Below are 19,113 nucleotides of genomic sequence, written 5' to 3' on the forward strand. Positions count from 1 at the left end.
ATTGAATGTACTGGGCAAAAACCATATCATATCAGTACCTACTGTTGCCTTTGTTTAAATTAAATAGACTCCTCAGGGCTGCCTCAGTTGGAGAGTTGCATTCTGGTTTTAGTCACTAGTTTTAGACCATAGCGTGCATGGGGCAGACAAGGTAAAGTTGGAGAGCTAGGCAGATGCTGTGTCATGCTAGTCTTTGGTGAGAAATAGGGATATTTTCAAAGTGTAATGGAAGATGAAAAAGGAGTTACAGTTTTAAATACACAGTGTCATTTGTGTTATGTTTTGACAAATTAACTTTGAGAGGGAGACAGGAATAGCCATGTCAGTCATCCCAGAGAGGTGACAGCAGGCTTGGACTTTGACAGTAGCAGTAGAGATGAGAAAAACGTGGATTGAGGTAACCCAGAAGGTAGAGCTGGCACATCCTGATCATTTGCACATAAGTTCAGAGCTCAGGAGAATCACAGACATATCTGAGAGTCAGGGTAGTCCTCGGTGAGATGGATCATATGTCCCAGATGAGACACTCTTGAGAGAGAAGAGGAGTTGGAGAGGGAATGACCACCATGGTAGAAGTGAAGTGAGGAGAACCTGTGTTCGTTGAAGACATGAGAAGAGTGTTTCAGGAAGATGGGTGCCATTCAGGAGTGTCTTGTGTAGAGTTCATAAAAAGGAGAAAATGGAAATACTTCATAGTAAACAGTGGAGCAGTGGTAAATTTTTGCAGTTCACCTGCCCCAGGTAACCGCCTCTGCACATTAATCAGGTTTCTAGTCAAATATCCCCCTTCCCGAGACCTTCCCTGACAAGTTTGTCTCTTTCCCATTGTATAAATTATGTGATGCCTTGTCTGAGCGCCTCCACCCTCACCAGCTAAGGGAGGAGAAACTCCCAGCTAGGCACTATTAGGGTGCCTGTGCTTTGTGGGATAAGTACTGATCGTAGATTTGTCAAAATGAGGTGTTCTGTAGAGAACTGATGAGGTGCTGTAAGAGCGTTCTGTCCTGCCTCCATGGAGATTAACTGTCTGCTTGTCATCCTTCTTGAAGTGCAAGCTTCCTGCTTGAAGACAGACTTTGTTTACTGCCGATTCCCCAGCATTCAGAATGGTGCCTAGAGACTAGTGGGCACAGCAACATCTAATATCCATATTTTTTAGAAATAAAATCAGTAAATGAAAACTTTGTTTTTTTTACATAATACATTGATTTTTATTTTTCTGTGTCCTTCTGTCATTTTCAAAATAAGGTGTTTGATGCTCTATACTTTTATCATGTATATATGACATCATCTGGTGTGCTCCAGCATTATAGACTTTGGAGCCTGTAGACATAAAAGAACCAGGGTGTGGACTTGGATTATTATCAGGAAAATTAATACCAGGAAAGGCAGGTTTTATTTCTGCCTCTCCAGCTCCTTGAGTATAAGATAATGGTCTGTGGAGAGGTCAGTAACGGGACCCAGAAGCCCCAGTGCCTCAGTGGCTCTGCAGTACTTTGTTACTCTTCCTCCATAAAGGTGTGTGCATGGCAGGAGCAGTGAGGTCTCTCTGGTGTACTTCTTCTCTGCCAGGAAAGCGGGCTCTGTCTGTTTACTTGTCTGTAAAGTGAGAGGAACACCACACAGTTCCGTGAGGTTTCTTGCTGATATATAAATTCTTAATTTCTGATGTCATCTTGTCTTGTTTTTCTTAAATTTGTTTGTTGTTTCATGAGAATTAGACGTAGTTTCGTGACTTTAGAACATGTATGCATTTCTACAGGCAGTTTTTACCTTTTAAGTGCTAGGTTGCTTGTGTGCTCAATCTTGTCCAACTCTTTGTGACCCCATGAACTGTAGCCCACCAAGCTCTTCTTTTTCAGTCAGGAATACTGAGTGGGTGTTAACATTGTTAGAACAGATTTTAGTTCTTGTGAAAAACATGCAAAATTTGAAATATGAAGAATGAAATAATTCTTAATTTTTTTTTAGAAGTCAATGAAAGGATTCTATTTTGCAAAGCTGTATTATGAAGCTAAAGAATATGATCTTGCTAAAAAGTAAGTACCAAACTGTCAACTTGGCTTAAGTCTAAAACCAAGGCATTTTCTTATGTTCTTCTTTGAAATGGATAAAAATGGGTGTTTTAGCAGTTCTTCCTAAGTATGTCCTGGAAATGAGGGATTCGTCCCTCAAATTGATGGTGAGGACAAGATTGGATTATGTGAAGATTGAGTCTAGAATGATGCTTTCTACATGCTTGCTGCTTGTCCCTACCTCGGGCGAGAAATTGTCTGGCATTAAACTTTCTCTAGAGATTGTTCTGGGTTAGAATAAAAGAGAACCATGCTTATATCTTGATTTCTTTCTGGTTAGCTATCTGCTACTTTCATCAATTCCTGGGTGGGAGAATAGCTTGTGTCATAAACAACTTTAGTTGACTACTAGTGAGTGATCCTCCAAGGCCAAGAAGGTTGGTGATCTGATCTACTGATTTTCAGTAGCTTAAAGCTGGAAATTAAGAGGGAGGTAGGCTATTGAAGGCATTGCTGGGAAGATGAAAATTTTGTTAAAATGTTAGCACCTTTATTGACCTAGCAGCTGTAGTTCCTTACTTTATAAAATGACACTTTTTCCTTCATTGTTGATCTTTGGTCTGATTCTTCCTGTGATAATGTTCACTGGGCCTAGAAGACGTGTATCAATCATCTGCATTTGGTGGTGTACTGAGTGACTCCTGTGCAGTCCCCTTAGATGTTACTGTTGAAAAGATAAACAGATTATCTTAGTGGTTGTTTGGGAATTAGTGCTCTTTAGTATTTTGCATTATGATAACGTAAAGATTTACTGTAGTCACTTTGTAATTTCTCTGCAAAACTTTTTAGTGCTTTACCAAAGTGTAATAGAAAAAAAGGTAACTTAGTGTTCATTTCTTATGAGTGGGTAGCACTGAGGAAAACTTTTGGTGAATGTAGCATTTAATGACAAAGTGAGTGTGTCCTTGATTTTGTATGTGTGTCTGTCTAGATGCTGTTTATGAGTGTGTATAGGTGCTCTTTACTGTGTGTGTGTGTGTGTCTAGGTGCTTTCAACTCTGTATGTGTGTGTCTAGGTGCTGTCAACTGTGTGTAGGGCTGGTGCTATTGACTTTGTGTGTGTGTCTAGATGCTGTCAACTTTGTGTATGTGTAGGTGCTATTGACTTTGTGTCTAGGTGCTATCGAGTGTGTGTGTGTGTGGGTGGGTGGGTGGGTGTGTGTAGGTGGGTGGGTGCTGTCTGTTTCTCCCTGTGGATGCTTCTGAATTGTCTGCATACTCTAAATAAATCGTGATGTTCAGCAGAAAACAGTAGAAATTAGTTCAGTGGTTGCTTAGTGTAAGATATTCTCTATGCATTTAAACACAGTTCTAAATGTGGTATTTTAAAGACTGTTTTTATATTATTATTTCTGAACAGATATATATCTACATATATTAATGTGCAAGAAAGGGATCCCAAAGCTCACAGATTTCTCGGTCTTCTTTACGAAGTAGAGGAAAACATAGAGAAAGCTGTTGAATGTTACAAGGTAAACTGTGTAAGGTTAGAACATAACCACACTCATAATGTCCAGGTTAATTTATGTAGTAAATAATTCAAGTATGTTTTATGGATGTCTTGAAAACAAGCACTCATATCATCATACTATTAAGCAAAACAGCTTGAAACAGATTTTAAAATATTTGGCCCAAAGAGTGCTGTATTTTGTCATGGAGAGGTTAGCACTTGGAAAAGAATATTAACACTTATAAATTTTAAGTTTACCATGGTGAGAAATGCATGGTTCCTTTCCTCCCCGCCTTCCTTTTCTTTTTTGCATTTACCAAATAAAAAAATTGTTATTCATTTTCAAAAAACTTGCAGACAGTTTAATTTTAACAACTTTGAAATAACATGTTGTCATTTAGAAATAGAGTTTGTAATGGAGTACTTGTTAAGTTTTTTAATTTTGTGTATGAGTGTATAGACTTTAGGAATCCTACTAATTTCTTAATTGTTTTTGGTATCAGCGTTCAGTGGAATTAAACCCAACACAGAAAGATCTTGTGTTGAAGATTGCAGAATTGCTCTGTAAAAATGATGTTACTGATGGAAGAGCTAAATACTGGGTTGAACGAGCAGCTAAACTTTTTCCAGGAAGTCCTGCAATTTATAAACTAAAGGTAAAAAACTAAAGAAAACAAAGCATATAATAAAAGCAGTCGGAGAAAACTTACAGACACAGCTATTGCTATTGGAATTTAAATGACTTAAGTAGTACTATGTAAACTGGTGTGTGGGGCGGGGTGGGGGGATCCTAGGGGTGTAGACCTTTAGTTGTATATAAGTCTGGGGGTGTGACATAAGAGCTGTGACCATCGGCAATAGTACTGCAGTGTACATGAGGCAGAGTAATTGTCACTATGGAGGTGATGGCCATTCCACAGTGTATGAGGTGTCACAGTGTGTTGTTTCACTAGGAACCAGTTTGCTTTCCAAGTGGCATCTCATCTACCTTTGCAGTGATTACTGTTTTAGGGATTTTACTGTTCCTTATCTATTAGTAGGTGGTGGAGCTGAGAATTATTATAAACTGATCTCTGTCTGGTATAAAAGTTTCACTTCATTGGGTGAAAATTACCCAGAAGGTGACAGTTTCAAAGAACCATTATATCACTGTGGGAAGGACTGTGTTATAGGATAGTGAGGTTTTCAAGCAGAAGTTAAAAGTTTCTCTAGTGTGTTATAGATGACTACTAAAAGTGATAGAAATTTGTTGCTAATGTATTAACTGGCTCTGCATGTTATTCTTTACTGAGTGAAATATAGTTTACTAGGAGACTTTTTGGAGAAAGACTTTCCAAAATGTGCTAGACAAACAGAATTTTAACTGTAATTTTAATTGTCTGTTGGTTCCCCCTGCTGTGCAGCTTATTCGATCTTGGTTCCCCAACCAGAGATTGAAACCAGGGCCCCTGCAGGAAGAGCGCTGAGTCCTAACCACTGGACTTGCGGGGAATTCTCATATATATTGTTTTTAAAAGTACCCCCACCCCTCATTTATATGTATTTCCAATAGAATTTTTAAGTGTTTTTTATTGAAATAATTATAGATTTTTCTCAGGAAGTTGCAGAGGTTGTACAGAAAGGTCCTGAGTGTGTTCCATCCAGTCAGAAACATGAATGGCTCAATGGTGGTTCCATCTTGGTGTCATTGTTGAACAGTCACCACAGGGTTTGGCATGGGTGCAGTACACATGTAGTCCTGGTTCCACCCGTCACGTGTAGACAGACGTGCGTATCCAGCACTGCATCACCATGGGGGTGTCTTTCATGCCTCCGTTTCTGTGGTCACATCCACCTCTCCTTCCCATCATCCTTAGCTTCTGCCAACTGGTAATTTGTTCTCTGTCTTTATAATTTGTAACTAAAAAATGTCATATGAATAGAAGCAGGCATCATGTGACCTTTTGCAGTTGGCTCTTCATTCTGCATGGTACCCTTGAGACCTTTCAAGTTGTGTGTGTCAGGATAGATTCCTTCCTTTTTGCTGAGTAGTATGTACTCACACTGTGTGTTCCACCATTGAACCATTTACTTTGGGGGGAAATTCTGTGTTTCCAATTTTTAGCTATTACACATCAGGTATAAACAATTGTGTACACATTTTTAAATCAAAAGTGTCTTTAAAAGCCATGGAGAGGGACTTCCCTCGTGGTCCAGTAGTTAAGACTTCACCTTCCAAAGCAAGAGGTGCAGGTTCTAACCCTGGTTGAGAAGGTAAGATCCCACATGCCTCATGGCCAAAAAGTAAAGTGTAAAACAGAAGCAATATTGTAACAAATTTAATAAAGACTTTGAAAATGGTCCACATTTGAAAAAATAAAAAAATTTAAAAAAAATAAAAGCCATGGAGATAAATACTAGTAACATTATCTTTTTTCTCTCCTTGTGGTAAGCGCCTGGGTTTTAAGTATTAATCAAAAATGTTTCATAGTGCAGATTTCTTTCCCTTATTAGTATCTTTGTTTTATGCCTCAAACATAATTTTTCATTGGTCATGACTTTCTTTATTGGCTACAAGAGTCCATTTCGTCTGGTGACAGTAATATTATGGACTATGTGTATAATGGGGAGGGTATTGTTTTCTTGCAGTGTGACGAAAGTTTAATTGTGAACATCCTGATTTTCTTTAATGACTTTAAAAATACTGTTGTCTAAAACTAGTAAATCTTATGTCAGATTTTTTTCCTGGAAATTTTGGACTAGAAATCCATGAAATTTGTAACTATTAAGCAGAGTAATTCTGTTTCTCCTAGAAGTTGAGGCTTACTTAAAATAGTTTTTTGGCACTTCTTTAATGAACAAAAATATCAATGATAGGAAGGCTTTCTTTGGGGTTTGAGAGTAGAGTTTTTGAAAAACATCTGTAATGGTGCTGATCTTTTACCTAATTTTAAACATGTAATTGATGTCTAGGGCTTCTTTGCAGTTATAGACCAGGTGTAAGTTTATGGAACTGGTCCAGGAGGAGACTGATGATGAGTGAGGTCCACTGGGCGGTGGGTGGGAGGTAAATGCAGGAAGGGGAAGTGGAGATTACAGGCCATGGCTTCCATTTTCTCCGTGGAGGATGAGTGGAGATCCTAAAGAGAGGGTCAGAGAAAAAAGTACGAAGTGAACTCTTCAGGGAGTGGAGACAATGAGTTTTTAGAAGTAAACTAGGACTTTTTTCTAGGCATTGCCAGTCTGATGGTTTGAGATTATGAAGGTGAATCAGTTGCCCTGGTTGTAATTCCCCATGCTCCCAGATGCCCTACACATGCTCATCTGTTAGTGCACAGGGGTGGAGACTGCAGGGATTGGGGCTTCCAGGAGGGGCAGAGAGAGCTAGCTGAGGGCTCTATCTGTAAGTTGGGAGTGATTGGATGCGAGACTCTGGTGTTTTAGCTTGACAGGGAAGGAAAGTGTATGTGTGTGTTTTATGGAAAATTAAAAGGACCTTTTCATGCAGTAGAGGCAGGAGATGTGGCAGTGAGGCTATGCTAGCCTCAGGGAGGTGAGAAAATGAGAGCGTGTTGTGGTCTGAGTGATTTGTTCAGAGTATGTATTTTGCCACATGGATGGCTGAGGCTGGTGTGGAGTGGTGAAGGTGAAGCTGTTAAACAGCAGGGTGGCCAGGCTGTCCTGTGTCTTGTGCTGCTGGTAGTGATATATCTTAGGGATGAACGAAGGTAGTTCTGTTCCAGGTGCTGATAAGGAGGAGTGGGAGGTGTGGCCAGATAGCACATCCTTTAGTAAAATGTTATAAACATGTTTGGGGGAGGAGGGGCATGATCAGGTGATGACACTGGGAGTGAGTCGGTCACCACCTCCTCCACCTGTACATAGACTAGCAGATAAGTGATGGCAGCCATCTTGGAAGGGGACTCTTGTTCAGTAAGGGGGAAGGTGAAGACCAAGAAGATGGTGGCACAGTAGGAGCTCCACAGTGGGAGAAGTGGGAGCGGGGACTAAGCAGCCTTAGGGAGGTCCAGAGCACGTGGAGGGTGAGGACACGTGGGGGCAAGGGTCCATTCTGGTCGTTGACGGGTATGCAGGGATGTTCTGAGCTGAGTCCAGGCCCTCCTGCAGCTGTGTAATCCCAGATGTTTCTCTCCATGTATTTTCTGGAGGTTGAGCTTCTGGAAGTGACTAAGGGTGCTAATGAGGTATGTAGGGTGGGAATTGACTAAAGCCAAACACTGTGGGATGGTGCTCATAGGAGCCATGATGTTTCTAAAATTGCACAGATGTTTCTCTAATTAATGGTTCTTTATAAATAGGAACAGCTTTTAGATTGTAAAGGTGAAGATGGATGGAATAAACTTTTCGACTTAATTCAATCAGAACTTTATGCAAGGCCTGATGATGTACACGTGAACATCCGACTGGTGGAGCTATATCGCTCCAACAGCAGGCTGAGGGATGCTGTGGCCCACTGCCACCAGGCAGAGAGGAACACAGCTCTGCGCTCAAGTTTAGAGTGGAATTCCTGTGTAGTACAGACGCTTAAGGTAGGTAAGGGCTGTTGGGTCTCAAAATTACCATATTTCCCTTTGTATTTAACCACTGCCCTCCATGACCTAAGTCTCTTTCGTTTATGTGTAGCAGCTGTGAAATGAGCTGATTTTACCAGGATGATTTCAATTTACAATGAGTGGATTCAGAAGATAGATACGAGAAATATGTTTGTGTATTTTTTGGTGTTTTTGTAGGCTAATCTAAAACCAACATGGTTTTTCAGCCTGTGAATGGGCAAAGGGGTTTGTAGTGGTAAAACACTCAGTTTTGTAACACATGATACAGTTTTGTAACTGAGATTTCTTTTTGCACAACAGGAATACCTGGAATCTTCACAGTGTTTGGAGTCTGATAAAAGTAACTGGAGAGCAACCAGTCAGGACTTACTTATAGCCTATGCTAACCTGATGCTTCTCACGCTGTCCATAAGAGATGCTCAGGAGAGCAGAGAATTACTGGAGAGGTAGGCCAACCTAGAGAGAGCACTTCAGTGTAAATTACAGATGTCTGTTTGTGTTCGTTCATCTAAACAACTTAATGTCATTATTTTTTCTGTAATGTCCAGAGGTAATACTTAATAACATGGTGAACTGCTTAGAAGGAATCTTCTTTTGGGGCAGTATTATATTATAATTGGTTTTGTGAGACTCTGATTCTTAGAGAACTCTATTACTGTTCTTGGTTAAGTAATTATTCTTGTAATTAAATGTCTAGTTTTGGCATGCTTAGTAGAGTTGAGCCTGAAAATGCATGTCCTCATTGCTCTTCCATAATTCTAAGGACCAATGTCTCCATTTGATTAAAATAAATTCCACTGAACAGACACGTCACTTGGATTTGTAGGTCAATATAGAGCTTGTGGGCTAAACCAGGCTCACAGCCTGCTTGTGAGTGGGCCTCCCCTGACACAGCCGTCCTCCTGCTGTGTCAGCTGTGTGCTCGCTCACTGCAGCGGTAGAGGCGAGCCTTGTGGCAGAGCTGCAGTGCCCGCAGAGCCATATCAGTATGGGGTCCTTAATGGACAAGGTTGCTGCTCCTTGGTGTACACTCTTATTCTGAAAAGTAATGGTTCGTCCCCCATTTCACATGGCAGGGAGTTCTTTTCACTGGGGTGTAGGAGAGTAAGTCTTTTTCCTGAGGAAGTACTTGGTGTCTTCATATGGGTAGTATGAGGGAGTAGCCAAAAAGACTCAGTCAAACTTTCTGATGATTTTAGAAAATATTTATGACTGGGGGGAAGTGGGCATGGTTATATACTTAGAAATTTTGGTCCCATGAGAAAATGGTGAGAAAGATGATTTCTTAGTGCTATGATACTACTACTACATATACCCCTTGGAGGAGTCTTGACACCCTCTGCAAGTTCCAGAAATTCACAGGCTAGAAGAAATAATCTATTGCTCAGATTTTCTTATTATAATCTACTTCAAAATCATTCTTCACATTTCTATTGTTTGCTTTTGATTTTCTTAGAAAATGAAGATTCTGAGGACCATTATGATTAAAAAGTACTGATTAGTACATAGATTACAAATAATAGAATTATAATTAACTCTAGTTAAATGTATAGTAAAAGCAGCTTTCATATTGATAATGCATGTGTCTTAGTTGTTTACTTATAATGTGAAATGGCATGTTTATTTTGAGAAATTTCAACTTTGAATTGAATAATGAAACCATATGATCAAGAAGATGTTTTGGAATAAGACATTCTGGAGGTTAAGCTTGAAATATAGGAAGTATGTCAAATAACACGAAGCACTCGATGATTCATAATTCATAAAACAGCATGGATTGTTGGGAGTTAGATGTGGAAGGTGATGCTTGAAGTAAATTCCTTTTTCAATTTTATTTAGGATTAAATAATGACATGGATTATTCATAGTGTAGTAGTTTAACACCTGTTTAATACTTTAATATTCCAGTTTTGATAGCACTCTTCAGTCTGTGAAGTCTTGTGCAGGTGGAAATGAGGAGCTCTCAGCCACATTCCTGGAAGTGAGAGGACATTTCTACATGCACGCCGGTTCGCTGCTGCTAAAGATGGGCCAGCACAGTGACGTGCAGTGGCGCGCGCTCTCGGAGCTGGCTGCGCTTTGCTATCTCATAGCCTTCCAGGTAAGCGCTCCCTGTCTGGCGTGCCGTTAACCTTTCAGTGAGACTTGATTGTACTTCACATGGGGTGTGTCCTGGTATGTGATGAAAATGGGAAAAAATATGTACAAAGTTAAAATGAAACACTTTGATGGGGGAAAGACTAACAAGATTTATTAATATACAGTACTAGTGAGGCGGGTGAAGCAGGTACACTGATGCATTGCCAGTGGCAGTTGGCATTGCTTTGACTGTTTGGAAGATAGTTTTGAAGAATTTGATCTTTTACTGTACCATTTCTGGGAATCTGTAAGGAAATAGTCTCAAGTATGGATAAAACATGATTCAAAAAGATACATATAACTTGGATGAAAATTTAATCAGTAAGTCAATTTGGGGGCATGGTTGCATAAGCTATGATAGAAAACTGTTTACCATAGCTTTTAACATGTTAATTGGAAACTTAATTTTTAATATATATACAACCTTAACAGTATATTTACTACACAGCAGTATACTTACTCATCCTCAGAAACATGAAACAACTTTATGCATAGAAAGTGACATGAAGAGAATATGCCAGAATGTGAGCCTTTGTTTTTAGATGATGAGATGTTGACTCTTGCCCTCCCCTAATCCATTTTTGCAGTTTTAATGTTTTCTTCAGTGAGCTTGCATCATTTCTGAACTGAAAAGAAATGAGCAGTCTTCCACAAAGTGAATTATTCCTAGCTTGTAGAAATTGTTACCTTTAGAGAATAATTGTTTGCTTGAGAGAAAGAAAAAGGGTTTCACTGTAAAATGACTGTTGGAGGATGGTGCTCTTTCTAGTTCACATACTTGGGCCTTTTAAAACCTGTTGAGGTGCAGTCCACGGTGCTGCTGTTAGCTCAGCAGAGCCATTTTGTTCATAAGGAATTTATTAGTGAAAACCCACTCCAGTATTCTCGCCTGGCAAATCCCATGGACGGAGGAGCCTGGTGGGCTGCAGTCCATGGGGTCACTAGGAGTTGGACACGACTGAGCGACTTCCCTTTCACTTTTCACTTTCATGCATTGGAGAAGGAAATGGCAACCCACTCCAGTTCTTGCCTGGAGGATCCCAGGGACGGGGGACCCTGGTGGGCTGCCGTCTCTGGGGTCACACAGAGTCGGACACAACTGAAGTGACTTAGCGGCAGCAGCAGTGAAGTTAATGAAGTTTGCTAATCTGTATAAGCACTAAACTTATGATTAATATTTTTATAGAATTATCAAGTAGCTAACAGCTCTCTTTAATGGACATTGAAATGTATTAAATTTTTTAAATGGGTATTTTTATGTTGACACAGTCAACTGCTCTAAACATTGGCCTTTTTAAAATTGAATTGTTGTTGATGTACAATGTTGTATAGGTTACAGGTATGTAGTACAATGATTCGCGATTTTTAAAGATTATACTGTTCATAGTTATAAAATATTGGCTGCATACCCTGTGTTGTATATTATACCCTTGTAGCTTATTTTATACACAGTAGTTTTCACCTCTTCACTCTGATACCTTCCCCCTCCTCCCCTCAGTAACCACTAGTCTCTGTTCTCTATATCTGTGAGTCAGTTTCTTTTTTGTTGTATTTATTAGTTTGTTGTATTGAACTTTGACCTTTTTATATAGTAAAAACTACATCTCCCTCCTGATTGATTCTGCAGGCTGTTTGAATGGTAGGGTCTTCAGCCCCTTGATCAGGGACTGCAGTAGTTGTAGTGAGTTCAGTTGGTCTCTGACTTATTATTGTCTGACTTGCAACAGTGGCTTGACAGTGGTGTGACAGTGATACCCATTCAGTAAAAACTCCACTTTGAGTTTTGAATTCCAGTATTTCTGTATCAGCACAGAAAACATAGACTGAGTACAGCACTGTTATTTATTCTGATGCTTGGATGTTATTTCATTCTATAGATGTACCATAGTTTGGGTTTCATTAAACCGATTCCCTAAAACTGAGATATTGCTGTGCTACTGCAAAATAATTCTGCAATGACTAGCTTGTGCCATTTCCCATGTGAAAATTTGGGGGTGGAATGAGTTTGAGTGATGGATGGCAGGATCAGTGTGTATCTGTGCATTTATAGTATTTTGAGCTATTGCCAAATTTCCAGTCTCACAGAGGTTGTACCAAATTATACTGCCATTCCCAGTGTAAGAAAATTACTAGAGGTTTAACAGCATTGCACCCACCGTCTGTGTGGTTACTTTCAGGATGATAAGTGTTCATTGGCTGGGACTCAGCATGTTCAGTGATGGACACTTGCAGCTTTTCAAGGTAGCCTGTTTTATTTTTAGATAATTTGGTTCTTTGTGCTTCCTTATATGGAGTAAAAATATTTCTCAAGCCACTACCCATTGGTGGTGTTTTGTTTCTTTTGGTGTTCCCTTCTTTTACAAGATAATTTTCTTAATACTCGAAGGCAGCTGTCATCTTCTCACCATTCTGTTTACTTGTAGTTCTTCTGCCTCTTCTTCATAGGACAGGACTTGGAGCCCTTTTCTTATCTAGGTTGTTCCCGTTACCCTGCTGGTCTCAGGTGGTCTGTGCTCTGGAAGGGTGTGGTGTTTCCATGTGGGGGTGTCCAGTACCAGGTGGTGTAGAGCTGTCGTCTCCTGGTCTGTCTGTGCAGGGCAGAAAAGGTCTCCAGCCAGATGCTCTTGTTTCCCCAGCTGTAACTCCAACATGTACTTAATAGAAAGTAATTTCTCAGACATGCTCTTTGTAGGCATCTTTTCTAGATTATCTAAATTCCCCAGTTCCCAATGTTTCACAGTTGGATTCCCAACTGTCTTTAACCATTGGCTGTTTATTCGTTATTGAAGAAAAGTACAGTGTAATAGAAAGGAACATTTTACTATTAGAAATGTATCACTAAATTAAGATTTTTGATTCTAAAATGATTAGGTTCCAAGACCAAAGACTAAATTAATAAAAGGAGAAGCTGGACAAAGTCTACTGGAAATGATGGCCTATGATCGTCTGAGCCAATCAGGTACTGGTAACATTTAACTGATTTTATTTTAAAAAGAAAAAAGAACTTTTTCCTTTTTGAACACATCTTAGATAGTGTCTTCTCTCTGCCCAGGAGATAATTTGTTAGATTTTTTTCTCCTTGCCATATTGAATTAGGGAGAGAGAAGAGAGAACAAATGATAAAAAATGGTATATTCTTTAAAAGGAACAAACGTTGTTTGCTCTTGGGTGGAGAAACTCCTTAACCCATCCTTAATCTAGCTGCTAGAATCTCCATCCAGAACATTTTAGAGCATTTCTTGAACTAAGAATAAGTTACTGGTTTGCTAGCCATTGGGGATAAAAGGTGAAAAAGTTAGGGATCTCTCTCTTCAGGAGCTGACAACTTAGAAACAAAGACAGAAGGTGTATATTCACATTCTGTTAGGCTGTTGGAATTTGTAGATTTATTCCCAGTTCTTACTATTTGGGTTGGATCCTAAAGGTCTGTTACACTCTCTGGCTTTCCTAAGGCACAGACTTGAAAGTGTTCACGTAGCCAGTGAGTCAAACAGTGAACTGAAGGCTCTGTAGGGAAATGTTTCTGTAAGAGGCAGTTTTGATGTAAAGTTGAAGGGCCTTCATTAAGAGTTAGGAAATGATCTTAAATCCAAGTACCTGTAAGCTGGGGTCTGTAGGTAGACTATTGGTCAAGGCTCCTCTGTCCCACAGCTTACTTCTTTGTAGGAGATAAAACTTTGAGTCCTTAAAGCGATCTTTTAGTTTTTTTTTCTCAGATCTCCCTTCTACCTTTGCAGAGGGTCACAGTTTGTAAAATGAGCTGTGTTGTACTGTCTTTGATGGGCCTGCTGAGCTTGTCTCTGCAAATTTTTAGAGATAATTGTCTGGTAGTAACGAAACCTGACTGACCAACAGAATTACAGGAGAAAAGTTGTTTTGTTTTGTTTCAAACAGCCTGATTGTATAAAATTCACTTAATGATATTATTCACTTATTTTAAGTGTGCAGTTTAGTGGTACTTATTTAGTATGTTCACAGAATATGATCATCACCATGATTTTAGGATATTTTCATTACCTCATGAAGAAACCTGGTACCCATTGGCAGTCACTCCCCATTTCCCTGCAAACCACTAGTCCTGGGCAGCCACGAGTTTTCTCTTTATCTCTTTCTGTTCTGGACGTTTCATATATTGAATCATACATGCTGTGGTCTTTGGATCACTGTCTTCATTTACTTAGCATAGTGCTTTCAAGGAGCATCCATGTGTACTAGAACTAGAATGTGAACTAGAACCTCATCCAAGGAGTGTTTTTAAAATAGGTTCAAATCTGTGGAATCATAGTCTCTGGGAGTGGAAGTCTAGAACTGAAACAGAAAAATTTTAAACTCTTTAAAGGATGATTTTGACCAGCCAGATTTAGAAATTTGGTGTATCAAGGACAGAAAATTGAGCTTGATCCTGTTCTCCTTTGGCCACTTGAATCCCACGCTTTTCCAAAAGGAAATCCTTCTGGGATTTTTCACACACATTTTTTTCCTTTCCTTTTACCCTAGCACATAGACACAGATGCTTTGACACCTGTAGTCTATTCATTTTTCACATCAGCACGCTTTTGGGTCCAGCTGTGGTTTTTGGGCTGGAGGGTTCATTCTGAGAATGTCATGTTATTTCCCCTTAGGGTAAGTGAATGAAACTGTTGAGAGATGTAACTTTAATCTTTGTCTTTTAAATGATGGAAATAATTTGTTTTTCAGGGCATATGCTGGTAAACTTAAGTCGTGACAAGCAAGACTTTTTAAAAGAGGTTGTAGAATCCTTTGCCAACAGGAGTGGGCAGTCAGCTTTGTACGATGCTCTGTTTTCTCGTCAGTTACCTAAGGACAGCTCTTTCCTTGGTAGTGATGATATTGGAAGCATTGATGTACAAGAACCAGATCCTGATGAATTGGCTAGATATGATGTTGGTAAGTGGTATCTTTCTAAGGAAACACTTTACATTTTAATCCTTTTACACCAGGAGATATATAATAGCAACAGGGGGATTATCCAGAAATAATGACTTAATATTTTTCTGAATTACTTTCAAGGTTTATTGGGGGAAGGTAATATGAGGTATTGGTAGTGGTTATGGTAGCATGTGCTTTTCTTCTGAATAGTTCTATACACATGATTGGTGTCATGAATTCTCTCCTAAGTATCATTTTGATGCTAATACAATCTTTTTAATGAAATAGCTATAATGTACTTGCCAGTTTCCATCTGGAAGCTGTTTCCAGTTTTTTCACTTACGTTAAAAATACTGATGACAATTTTTAGGTGTCTCCATTTCTTTTTTTTTTTCTATACAGATTCCTAAAAATATAATTACTGGGATGAAGTTGATGGACATGTTTGTCTCACAGATTGCTGTATTACCAGAAAGCTTGTTCCTCTTTTATGCTTTCAGAAGCCAATAAACTTTTTAGTATTGAATTTCTTAATCTAGTAATGTAGTGGTATCCCACTGTTTTCACATTTATTTACCAAAAGGAAGATCTGTTGTTTCAAGCTTTATTACCGGATGGCTGTTCTTTATTTCACTTCTGTCAGTAGATTTTGTTTTATTGAGTTCTAGTGAGGCTCTTTTTTTCCTTCAAAAGAACTTTTTCCATCAAAACTCTTTTTATGAAGAACACTAGACTTTGCTTATATGTTTTCCCTATACTCTGATACTGAAAAGCAGTTATAACATTAAGTTACATTTAGTATTACTATGAGTGAGTTTATGTTGGCAAAACTGATGGCACACAAAAATTTCCAAAACCTCAAGCTGTTTTTTTTGTTTTTTGCTTTATTTCAGGTGCCATTCGGGCACATAATGGCAGTCTTCAACACCTCACCTGGCTTGGCTTACAGTGGGATTCATTACCTACCTTACCTGCAATTCGAAAATGGCTAAAACAGCTTTTTCATCATTTGCCCCAGGAAACCTCAAGACTTGAAACAAATGCACCTGAATCAATATGTATTTTAGATCTTGAAGTAAGCATAGATTTTAATAACTTAAATACCATGAACACTCTTTTGTGTTTTTTTTTCCCTAAATTGATTTTTTTTTTTTAATCAGGTATTTCTTCTTGGAGTAATATATACCAGCCACTTACAGTTAAAGGAAAAGTCTAATTCTCATTGCAGCTTCTATCAGCCTCTGTGCTTGCCACTGCCTGTATGTAAACAGCTTTGCACAGAAAGGCAGAAAGCATGGTGGGATGCAGTTTGTAATCTAATTCATAGAAAAGCAGTGTAAGTAGCAAAAACAAAGAAAAATTCCTTTAACTTAACCACAGGGACTTAATTTAATTCTCATGTAAAGTTTTAATTATCATGTGATGATTAATAAACATGTAAGTGGTGAACTACATGTTTATAAATCAATTTCATTAAATAAAATGTTTTTTTTTTTTTAGACCTGGGACTTCAGCAAAATTGCGACTTCTAGTCCAGCGTGACATAAACACTCTACGAGGCCAGGAAAAAACTGGCCTTCAGCCTGCTCTGCTCGTGCACTGGGCAAAGTGCCTTCAGAAAACGGTGAGTTCACTGAAGCAGAGCAGTTTGTAAGAACATTACCTTAATTTTTTTTAATGACATACTTGACCTTGAAAGTTTTTTGGTTTAAAAACAGGAGCAGCGTGTTCATATTGTGTCAGGTGAAATGTATTTTCACAATCTTGCCACAAAGTAGATAGTATAGTTTGTATGTAAGTGCTTAGAACAATGGCTAGCATAGTAAATATTACCAGGGTATTAGCTGTTACTATTCGGAGAAGGCAATGGCACCCCACTCCAGTACTCTTGCATGGAAAATCCCATGGATGGAGGAGCCCGGTAGGCTGCAGTCCATGGGGTCACTAAGAGTTGGACACAACTGAGCAACTTCACTTCACTTTCACTTTTCACTTTCATGCATTGGAGAAGGAAATGGCAACCCACTCCAGTATTCTTGCCTGGAGAATCCCAGGGACGGGGGACCCTGGTGGGCTGCCACCTATGGGGTCGCACAGAGTCAGATACGACTGAAGTGACTTAGCAGCAGCAGTTGTTACTATTACAGTTAACAGCCTGAAGATTTTTTTTACCTGTTTGGTGGCGCAAGGCTCTATAGGTAAGGGTATTATAGACCTTGCTTAATATTTGAGGTCTGTTCTGTGGGCACCTATAGCAACTTCAGGAAAAGAGAGTAGGCTGCCCGATTGGGTAATCGTTGGAGGTGTGTCAAAGTTGGGTGTAGAATGAGTGCTGGTGGTAAAGTGCTTAGTTATTCTAGAATTTGGAAAGGTGAGCATATGACTTTTGAGATTCTATTTTGCCTAGGATTTGAAATTTTAGCCAGTTGGTCAGAGCATCTGCAAGTGAGTTTTTGAATCTGTTCGTTTGTGTCTCTCTGTGTGCTTCTAACTTTGTATTTTAGGGCAGTGGTCTTAATTCTTTTTATGATCAACGAGAATACATAGGCAGAAGTGTTCACTACTGGAAAAAGGTTTTGCCATTGTTGAAGATGATCAAGAAGAAGAGCAGCATCCCTGAACCTGCTGATCCTCTGTTCAGGCATTTCCATAGTGCAGACATTCAGGTAACGGAGAGTCCCATCGTGAACTAGCTGGAGTTCTGGGCTTCTAGTTTATATATAAGAAAATGGAAGTAGAAACTGCTTATATTAATTGCCCAACTATTTAATGGTAGTCTTGTTTTCTAAGTCCACTGTCTGTCACAGATGCAACATGGCAGAGAAGAACACTGAGATGCTGATCTCTTTAGATCGTATAAAATCCTTGGGCATATTTGGGTTTGATATTCTGGGTAGAGGCAGCTTGACTGAAAGTTACCCAATGTATTTAGGCATGTGAAGTTGGTGAATACGAAGATGAAGCACACATCACATTCGCTATATTGGATGTAGTTAATGGAAATATAGATGATGCTATGGCTACGTTTGAATCTATTAATAACGTCACTTCTTATTGGAATCTTGCACTGGTAAGTAGTGTGGTACTTGAATTAAAGGGTTTTTCTTTTAAAACATAATTGTTTCATAAAGCACTCTTGTGTATAGCTTTTTCACAGAAAAGCAGAAGACATTGATAATGATGTGCTTTCTTCTGAAGAACAAGAAGAATGCAAAAATTACCTGAGAAAGACCAGGGACTACCTGATAAAGATTTTAGATGACTGTGATTCAAATCTGTCGGTAGTTAAGAAAGTAAGTGGCCGATTGTACTTTCTTATTATTGATAACTAAGTAATAAGGAATTTTGCCTTGATTTTTGTATTTTGGTAATTTAAAAAATGCTTAGCGATACCACATTAATGCACAGAAGTGGGGTGTTTAAATATTTAATTAGGATTACTTTGCCTTAGGTTTTTGTGTGTGTGTTTAAATGTGGACATTTAGGTTTATACCATTACAGAAATGCTTATTGGAGAATTAGAAAAGGCTGGCATTTATTTTTGTTACCTGGCGATGAATTCAGCAAATGTTGCCACTAAGTCTAGTTCTGTGTGGACTTGGCAGTTAAATATGTTAATGAAATCAGGTGGTTGCTCATGACTTCGGGACGTTTCTCCCCCATCACTGTCTCGTGTGACCACCTTTCCCCGGCTGTCAGCAGTTTGAGGCTATTGTGATGGGATTAACCTCAGTGACATTCAACCTTCCACCTGTTTGATTGATGAGTTTGTGTTGCTGCTCTTGGATTAGAGTTATGTTTGGTGCATGCCAGCATCTGTGTTTCTCTCCTCTCATTCAGAATCAGTGAGTGAGTGGCAGTGACTTACTGTGCTCACATGGAAAAACTCCCCAGTTAACATTTCTCTGCCCTTGCTGCTGCCATCAGGAGGGCTAGACACAGCATGGACTTCAGGGTTAGGAGACTTTAGATTGCCCAGCATTTTCTGTGTGTTGTTACATAAAGT

General features: G+C 39.2%; 1 protein-coding gene across 4 annotated transcripts in view; it reads left to right on the forward strand.

The window, feature by feature from the left end:
• The window catches only part of LOC138085730 (E3 SUMO-protein ligase RanBP2-like), a 58,396-nt gene that overhangs the window by 10,582 nt on the left and 28,701 nt on the right, over positions 1-19,113 (forward strand). For 3 of the 4 annotated variants that reach the window (XM_068980248.1, XM_068980258.1, XM_068980266.1), the window contains exons 2-15: positions 1,972-2,039; positions 3,436-3,547; positions 4,029-4,181; positions 7,824-8,054; positions 8,379-8,524; positions 9,987-10,179; positions 13,089-13,176; positions 14,916-15,125; positions 16,001-16,182; positions 16,268-16,443; positions 16,608-16,731; positions 17,612-17,773; positions 18,040-18,177; positions 18,254-18,400. In XM_068980248.1, coding sequence (XP_068836349.1) covers positions 1,972-2,039; positions 3,436-3,547; positions 4,029-4,181; positions 7,824-8,054; positions 8,379-8,524; positions 9,987-10,179; positions 13,089-13,176; positions 14,916-15,125; positions 16,001-16,182; positions 16,268-16,443; positions 16,608-16,731; positions 17,612-17,773; positions 18,040-18,177; positions 18,254-18,400 — 2,130 coding nt within the window. The remainder of the gene's footprint in view (positions 1-1,971; positions 2,040-3,435; positions 3,548-4,028; positions 4,182-7,823; positions 8,055-8,378; positions 8,525-9,986; positions 10,180-13,088; positions 13,177-14,915; positions 15,126-16,000; positions 16,183-16,267; positions 16,444-16,607; positions 16,732-17,611; positions 17,774-18,039; positions 18,178-18,253; positions 18,401-19,113) is intronic. The other variant, XM_068980274.1, reaches the window with a different exon arrangement.

The sequence above is a fragment of the Capricornis sumatraensis genome, chromosome 1 (assembly GCF_032405125.1).
Source record: "Capricornis sumatraensis isolate serow.1 chromosome 1, serow.2, whole genome shotgun sequence".
In the NCBI taxonomy this organism is placed as follows: Eukaryota; Metazoa; Chordata; class Mammalia; order Artiodactyla; family Bovidae; genus Capricornis; species Capricornis sumatraensis.